The sequence below is a fragment of the Centruroides sculpturatus genome, unplaced genomic scaffold (genome assembly GCF_000671375.1).
Source record: "Centruroides sculpturatus isolate CEXI.00-Female unplaced genomic scaffold, Cexi_2.0 scaffold1484, whole genome shotgun sequence".
Classification (NCBI taxonomy): domain Eukaryota; kingdom Metazoa; phylum Arthropoda; class Arachnida; order Scorpiones; family Buthidae; genus Centruroides; species Centruroides sculpturatus.
The window spans coordinates 51,355-60,777 of NW_019385665.1; the positions used below are offsets into that span (position 1 = coordinate 51,355).

A 9,423-nucleotide genomic window follows, 5' to 3' on the forward strand; every position below is an offset into this window, starting at 1 on the left:
AATATTTATTTATTTAATTTATATATAAATTTAATAAAATAGAAAATTTTTAGTTTGTATCTTTGATATTTGCTTTCTGAAGCCAGAATTATAATTTTGGTGAATAAAAGAAAAAATAATAAAATTGACTAAATAATTATCTTATTTGAATGAATTAGATTTATTAGAATTTTATATGATAATAAATAGTAGTAATAATTGAAAAAATGAAATAAATGCTACATTAATGTATATAACATTTTACATAAAATAAATGATATATCTTTAGAACTTCAATGAATTAAATGAATTTGAAAAATGGATACAATTATTTATTAGTGGCAATCTGCAAATTTTTCCAATTCATATGTAATATGGGTTGAATTAAAAAATAAGCCACATAACAATGAGTGAGTTTCAGACAGGACCAAGGAAAGGGCTGAGATTGAGATTTTATCATGGGCCCAGAGAAAACCTAGAGTCTCCCAATTGTTCCTCCTCTATAAACTTAATGTTATTTCTTACTAACAGAAGATAAAATCTTTAAGACTTTTGCTTTTTGTAATAATAATACTTGTATCTACAATCAAAATGTACACATGAAAGATTACAATGCAAAATTAAATTATTATTATTAGTCTATTATAATTAAAACTTACAGTTAAAATATTATCATAATTTCAATGATTTAACCATATAATTTTTCTAAATTTTCAACACACTTCAAAACTTTATATAAATTCATTACAATAAGCATTTTGAAATATTTGGTATTAAGTTTTTACTCATAACTGATGTTATACAAATAATGTTATTTATATATGCATAAGTTAATTATTATATTGAAAATTTGTGATCATTATCATTAATAATCAATATACAATACAATTATCAATACCATTAATAGTGATATTAATTATTATATATATATATAATATCATTAATAATACAAATTATTAAAATACCATATATAATTTAATAAATTGAATTATAATAATTATTTTTCAAAACTTATTAGAAATAGTGTTAAAAATGTTGGAGGAATCTGAATACTGTAAGTTTAACTGCTTTTAGAAATTTTTAAAAATAAATTTTCTTATTAATAAATAGAAAATTTATTAATAAAATATATCACAATAAAAGATGAGACAGTATTATCAATCTGAATAAAAAGATGCAATAATTCTAAAAATAAGAACATTTTAGATAAATAATTATAATCACAACATTTACAGAAAATTTTCCTTGAGGACAAAAAATTGGAGACAAATAATTATATCAATAAATTTTTATTTATTTAATTTTTTGGGGTTTTCCACAAGTAGATTATAGAATACAGTACTGCATCAAAACATCCATGGTCAAGGGTGTAAGGTTACATATCTCAATCATTGTTATGATTATAATTTGTAGAATTTTTTACTTGATTCCAGGGATGGGTAAATACCCTGTTTGCTCTCTCTACAGAGAGCCGTGATTATAATTAATTTTTTAAAATGTTTTTATTTAGTATTTGATTTTATTAAAATGTAATAAAGAATATTAATTAAAATTACTCACCCTGATTAGCTCGTTTGACTGTAATAAATAAATAAATTATAAATAATTAGTAATTAAAAACTTTATTTAACAAAAAAAATATATAAATAAAAATTTTATTATTCTATTTTTAATTTTTTGCAACTTATTGAGTTGCAAAAAATTAAACTATACAGTGTTATTTGATTTGTGGCATTTGTTTTATTTTATTAAATTTGTTTTTACAATTTTATTTAAAAATGTAATATATTGAAAGCCGTTTTTCCTTTGCATGGTTATTTTAAAAATATCAAAATTATTTTTTGTTTTGGTAACTTATTTGCTGTTTTATTTGCTTAAAAAATGAAATTTACATACATTCAACCTTTAATAACAAATATTTTTTGTTTTATTTGTATTATTTATCCTCTTTATCTTTTCATACATAGGTCAAATCTTGATTTGACCTATCATTACCATCTCTCTGAACAATAACCTTACTAAAAAGTAATTTGTAAAATATAGACATTAGAGTCATTTTAATTTATCCTACAAACTTGATACATTCAAAATAATAATTATTATTTTTTAGAGTATTTTTAACTTGATTTGAAAAAAGTTTTTAAATGTGATAAAAGCAATTAATTTAGAGTATATATATTATATGTATTTTTTGTTAAAAAATCAATTAAACATCAGCTTTTAGCATACGTGTTCATTTGATTAATTCCTTTCCTTTTTTTACTGTTTATATTATTGACATTACAATTATAATAAATATTATTTACTCATTCTAATTATATATATATATATTATAGTTATAAAGTTTATATTGTAGCCATAACAACTTTTCTCACTCTTAGGTCTTCCAATACAGATTAGAATCATTTGGTTTAAAATACAAGGCAATGAAATCTATTTGTTAACAATTCAAATTGTCCTTTGTATCCATGTGATACTCATTCAGCTTACTTGTTTTTTACTTTTTTGTTATCTTTAGTTTATAATTGTTTTTAGCAAGATTTGACATTGCAACACCATCTATTGTATTTTTAAACAGTTATTTTTAAACATTATCTTGATAGTTCTTTAACAGAAGTCTTAATCATCGTTTAAGATAGTAAAGCAACAACACAACCATTGAACAATGACAAACAGTGAACATAATATTTAAATCAGCTGGCCAGATAGCCAAGATAAGTAATGCATCATTAGCCTATTGCTCTTGAAACCCAGGATTTAATCCAGGTATTAAAAAAAAATTCACAAGAAGTTTTTGGATAAGGTCTGTTCCAGATATGTTGGGCCCATCTCTCACCAGCCAGTTGCCCTATTGTGGCCTGGCCAAATCCCTAACAGGTTTGCTAAAAAAATAAACCTCTTAGTTTTTTTTTTCTCTTTCTGTTCCATGGCAATATTTGTAAGTTATCTTTTAAGGCAGTTTCTAACATGGATGCCAATTTTAAAGGGCAAATATTTTTTGGGATCCAACTGGATTCTAGTCACATAGAGTTGACATCCATGCTCCCATATATTTTTAAGCTATTTTAAAAGATTTTTAAATATCATTTAAAAATATAAATGTTAAATTCAATAACAATATATAATTTTAGAATAAAATCATTATTAGATANTTACTACATGATACAACTCGTAGGTGTTTTTATACATGTATATTGTTGGAATAATTTATTAAATTAAAAATCAATTCGAAAAGAAACACATATTTTTTTTTTCACTAGAATTTCTCTCTAGAATAAAAGAATAAAATACATTTTATACTGATATTATTTAAACAAAATAATTATCTTTTCGCTATCTTCATCGGTCACTATATATATAATTAATTCGTCCTTAATTTAACACAGAATGGCTAAATTAATTCGAAGTTTTATGCTTAGAAATTAATGTTCTCGAAACATGAAAAAAAAGAAATTTATTAACAATTTTTTTATTTTTCAGGAGGACCTCATTTAGTAGCATCGTCGTCGGTTCAAGATTTATGCACCAATAACCATCAAAAACAAAGTGTATTCGCGCTGTGCGGCATGAATCATACTAGTAGCTTAGAACCTCTTATAAACAGCCGAAGTAAATCATCTTTGGATTCGGGATGACAGCGGAGAGTGTTTAATTATGGACACAAATAGTTAATACTTTCTGTGATGAATAATTGCCTTTATTCAACACAACAGCTTGTATATATGTGTAAAACACGTTATGTTGCTTGTTAAAACTTAAAGGCAATAATAAAAATAAAATATTAAAATAACATTTTTAATATTTAGTTTGACAATTCTCTTAACAGATTTACTGAATGATAACATTTATCTATTTGACATAATAGTAATTTCGATAGAGTTTACAGGCATATATTTAGAAAGGCAAACGTTTAAATATTTATGAGGTCTCTTCCTTATTTATTTGAACTATTTCACTTATAAACAATAATAATTTATTTTATTATTTTATTCTTCCAACTTTTAAGTATTTTTTAAAATAATATTTTCTATAAAATCAATTTCTTTTTAAACCCATTTATATGTAAAAAAAATTTTTTTTTACGCACCTTATATTTATGCAAGGGACTTTAATGTATTCTTTTATTTTTCTGAATATTTATAAAATTATATTTATTATTATTATTATTCACTTAAGTTCTTTTTTCATTTTTATATGTTTGTACTGAAATTTTTTTAAAGAAAATGAGTATAAGGAAGAGAGGGAGGAGTAAAATAACGAATAAACTGCAGGCAATTTTTCTACGAAACTTACTGGTTTCTACACAAAAGCCAAAAGAGTCGTCAAAGAGACAAACTGTATGATGGAAGAAACTCCCTCTCGCACACACATATATAAAGTCTACATGATAGATGTCACGGAAAGTAGCCATTTAAGCATCTACAACTTTCTGAAAGCGATGGTTTTGCCAGTGTTCTGTGAAAATCGGAAGCGATAATCGTATCTTTAATACACGCCTTGGACCGTTCGGAAAAGACTTATTAAGCTACGTAAACCTTCGAAAAACTCTCTTCTTCCCTTCTTCCTCCCCAACATCAGAAGCGAAGTAAGCCGGAATGGGTACAATTGATCCGATTGTATCGCTAGAGTGTGACCTTCGACTGTTGCGGTTAAACAGTGACGTCATATTCGATCGATCCCTTTTAGATTGTGGGAATGATTCACTTCGATGGGGAACCTCGTCTGATGCTCTTGGGAATGTCTGGATACTGATGAGAATAATAAATATTGTCTGGCTTTAATAACAAGAGGAAAATAAATCAAACAATTTAAATCCTTAATTGTAAACTGTTCTATAAACATAAACTTCTTCCGGGGTTAAAAAAAAAAATAGTTTAAGTTATATACGATGAATAATTGTTACAACTTCCATTTATCACTCGATCGTATACTTGTAGATGAGTAGTTTTAATTATATACAGAGTGGCTCTTACGCTTTGAATATTATCATTTGAATATGAGGCCCTAAACTGTACTCCATTGCATGAGAACTTTAAGCCCCTAGCTAAGTTCTTATGCTAGGGGGTACAGTTTAGAGCCTTATATTCAAATGATAAATACAATAGCCTGTATAAACCAATCAAAATCCGATCTTGATTTACGTAGATACAGTGTGTATATATATATATATGAAAAAATCAATTTAAAATATTACTTTTGAAATAAATTATATTTATAAAAGTAAATAGCGTTATAAATAAAAAAAAATTAAAAAAAAAAATGTTTCTTAACTTCGATTTGACACGGAAAATACGAAAAAAAGTTTCAAAATCGATCACGTGACGCGCGGCCTGTTTTCCTATTGGTAATTTTAAACGCTCACACATTTTATTATTCTACGGTATATTTTCAATTTACAAAACACATTAAATTTTAACGTAAAGATTAAAAACAGTAGTATAATTAATTGGCGTTAAGCGAGGTTAATGCACCATCCTACATAACATACCAAAGTTTAATGCAATTCAAAATACTGTATAAAAGACGGGGGCGACCGCTATTGGCGTAGGTTGAAGTCACGAAGTCATCGAAGCGGCGGTACCTCAAGCAGCAGTTTTTGGAGAATAACACGATAAGATGTCCACTCCAACTATCCAAGCTCATCTGTCGCCCGAATGGAAACTTCCTTTAGTTAAAAATTATCAAGAAGATAAACTAGAATTGGCTTTCCTGAAAGATAAAAACCCGCAATCGCACGATTTAATGATCATCGCCGCCGAAACGGGATTAGATATTCAGGAAGTTAAGGTAAAATTCTAAATAAAAAAAAGTTATTATATAATAATTATACAGAATTATTTAATTATTATATTTTAATAATGCAATGTTAGTCGTGGGATGTTTGTTTATATTAGTTTCTCCGAAAGAGGATCAACTGGAAATGTAGTTATTTTTAGTGCGGAGAATAATGAGCGTGCTTCGTGTTTCTTCGGATCAAAAGTAATTTTCTTTCTTAAAAAATAAAAGAAAAAGAAGAAGAAAAAAAATGATCGAGTTATTCAACCGATTGTTTACGTTTTAAGAAACTTTTCGTGTAAATTTTGACATCGCGTGGCCACATTTTCCAAATTATTTGATTGATGAAATGCGTTTTATATAGAGGAAATTAGATTCATACGTCCCACATTTAGTTTGTTTATTTTTCTTTTGAAAATATTTCTGATGGATGATGATGATGATGATGATGATCAATCCCAGATTTTTTACTTCTCTTAGCCTCATGTTTTAACATAATAACATATAAGAAGTCTCTCTCTTTTTTTCTTTTTTCTACCGAATAATAATGAATTTAATAACATGAGGTCCTACAATCTAACTCGCTTAGTTTATTCGACTCTTGATGATGATAAAATGTTCAGACATTTTCCAAATGATTTTATTGATAAAATGTATTTTAAAGAGCGGAAATTATATTTATATACCCTATATATTTAGTTTGTTTATTCTCCATTTGAAATCCCTTTGATGATTAATATTTATTATGGCCCTAAGATTTAACATTTAAAAGACCTTTTTCCTCCACCAAATAATGAATAAAATGTGAGTTAAAAAAAACTGAACCTTCGCAGTTTGAAGCATTAAGTGGTAGTTTAGTTTAAATGTAAATCCGGATTTGATGATGATGATGATGATAAAATATGGCCATATTTTCCATATTATTTTATTAATGAAACTTGTTTTTCAATAGTAGAAACTACCTTCGCACGTCCTATATTTAGTTTGTTTATTTTCCTTTTGAAATCCCTCGATAATTATGATTAGAAAATTTTTTAATTTTGGAAGTTTGAAGACGATTAAATTGATAGAAATAAGATAAGAATTATAATTTTTTTAAATGATTTTCGTTCACTCCAAACATAATATTATTTAAATATTATTCATATGCGACGAGTAATGATAGTGTTAAAAAATGGTTTCTGGGTGCATACATATACTAAAATTAGCATCGGATCCTCTTTATCATTTGACACGCATTTGATAGGTAAACTTGGAAAGTTGCCATTTTGGCACTTCTCTCCGATGTCATAATTGACTCGTCTAAATCAATGACTATGTTTGTCAATAACGATCAAGTTTCTCGATGATGGTCACTTATAGGAGGTCACAGCTGGATTTTTATTATCCCAATAACGGTGGAACCAACTGGAGAATTTCGTGGTAAAATTACAGAGAGAAGTCTCATATAATTTGATTGAATAGTCAGATAGAGATTGAAAACATTGAACTTGTGGAAGTTTAAAAATAGTGTCTATATTTATATATAGGGTAGACAAAAAGTGTGTTAACTACAATAAAAATTAAATCTGCAATTATATTTCTACATATTCTGAATTTTCTAAAAAAAAAAAAAAACACCTATTTACAAGTGTACAGACACAAAACACAGTTAACTGACTTTTGGAGCGCCTTAAATACAAGTAGACTTACATTGTGTTTTTAGTTAAAAAGTTACACAAAACTAGCAACGTCAAGAAAGATTTTGTAACTTTTTTTTTTTTTTTTTTTACAAAATATCTGAGTCATTTTATGATAAAATTTGTATATTTTCTATCTTTGTACTTCTATTTTCCTACTATTAACTTTATTCGTACAATAACGACAATTTTATCACGATCAATATATTCGTATTATGATTGCATCGTGAATGAATGCTTTCTACTATAATAATCGGTAGTTATATTGTTATTTTTAGCATTTAATATCGCAAAATTATACTGCTCACGGTTATGATTCTCGTGTCGAAATCAGGTAATAATCTTACATTTGTCGATAGAAAGAGATATGTGTAAAGATTTAGACACATATATCAGTTCAATGATCTTGCAGATGTAATAAAATAGTGAAGACAGACAAACGTTTCGTAACCGAACAATAAGTAACCTGTATATATATATATATGAAAAAATCAATTTAAAAAATTTTTTTCGATAAGGATGATGCGGGATAATAAAATTTCTGTTTCTGATAGTTGATGTTCATCTATAAAATTTTGGATTTAGATGAATGGTCAATGTACTCTTCTATATATAACTGTCACGGATCTATACAACCTTTAAACAGTATGCGGTTACAGAAATAATCAATTGAAAGAATATAATATTTCACTATTATTTTGATGTTATTGACGTAACAAATAGAAAATTTTAAATAAATTACGCTCGTCTTCGAAATGCATGATTGATAAATCTTTCTCTTCTTCGATTTATATAGATATTTAGTAATTTAAAAAATATATATATATATATTTTTCAGGTGTGGTTCGAACATAGATTGGCAAAATGGAGACAATCTCAGGGTCTGCCTGCTAATGGAAGTTTTGTTAATGCCTGACGTAAATTGTTATTCTCGTATAATAGAGAATATTGTTTTTTAAATTTATTATTATTATTAATAAAATTTTATAAGCTACATGCTAATTATAAATATAGTGTAAGTTATTTAAATTTATTGCTTAAAAGAGTTATATATCGAGACGGTAAAACAATGAGTATTGTATAGATCGTGATTTATATTTTTTTAATTGAAAATTTCACCAGAAAAAAGGTTAATAAAATTTATTATTTATTAAATAATCAAGATTGGTGTTTAATTTTAATAAAATGTGAATTTATTTTTTTTCCTTCATTTTTAAATCGAATATTATGATTTTTATATTTTATTGGCTCATTCAAACTTTTATATTATTATATGCCTTAAATTATCGAGATTGTACATAAATTATGGTTCTTATCAGTTAATATTGGAAACTTTTTATCAGTTTATGCTGAACATATTTGATATAATGAATTAATATTTTTATATTTCAATAAGAGATTCTTAAGTGACTTATTCTAAATGTAGAATTTAAATTTTATATATATATAAATAAATAAAAAAAAAAGATCAGGACAATGAACCTGTTCTAAATGTCCCTCCCTTTCATGTTTTGAATGGCATACAGATTAGTAATTATCTTTATTTTGTCACGAAATGTATAGACTGTATATATATATTTTATACAACACGCCTGAATTTATAAAGCTAATTTTTAAAATGTTTTATATTGTTAACTAATGAAAATATAATTTTTTAATTCGTTAAAAAGAAATGTTTTGGTGTTCTTAGAGACTCAAAAATAACAGAAATATGCAATTAATTATAGTTTAATTTCCAATTATATTTTTACAGCATAGAAGTAGAGAACAAAAAAGAAACTTGACTAATTTAATCTGAAGGTAGAAAATTCCAGTGAAATTCTTTTTGATTTATCTACAATAAAAATAAATATTATAATTTTAGAATTTTAAATTCAAGTAAAATATAAATTTATTCAAAAATATATTTTACAGAATAAAATATTAATTTAAAAACTTACTTTAAATCATCATACGTGGCATGACTGTTTAAAAAAAAATAATAATAATA

At 25.6% G+C, this 9,423-nt stretch overlaps 1 protein-coding gene and 1 long non-coding RNA gene across 2 annotated transcripts; one reads left to right on the forward strand and one right to left on the reverse strand.

Moving 5' to 3' along the window:
• The first annotated feature begins 5,472 nt into the window (after positions 1-5,472).
• Positions 5,473-8,630, forward strand: LOC111641023 (homeodomain-only protein-like). The gene is made up of 2 exons (XM_023387129.1): positions 5,473-5,766; positions 8,272-8,630. Exons 1-2 carry the CDS (start codon positions 5,596-5,598, stop codon positions 8,347-8,349), a joined length of 249 nt encoding a protein of 82 aa, XP_023242897.1. The 5' UTR covers positions 5,473-5,595; the 3' UTR covers positions 8,350-8,630.
• A 515-nt stretch (positions 8,631-9,145) lies between these two features.
• On the reverse strand, positions 9,146-9,413 carry LOC111641016. The gene is made up of 2 exons (XR_002759343.1): positions 9,374-9,413; positions 9,146-9,267 (listed from the first exon to the last, which is right to left on the reverse strand). It is a non-coding gene; the product is annotated as an uncharacterized LOC111641016 (long non-coding RNA).
• Between the last annotated feature and the right edge of the window lie 10 nt (positions 9,414-9,423).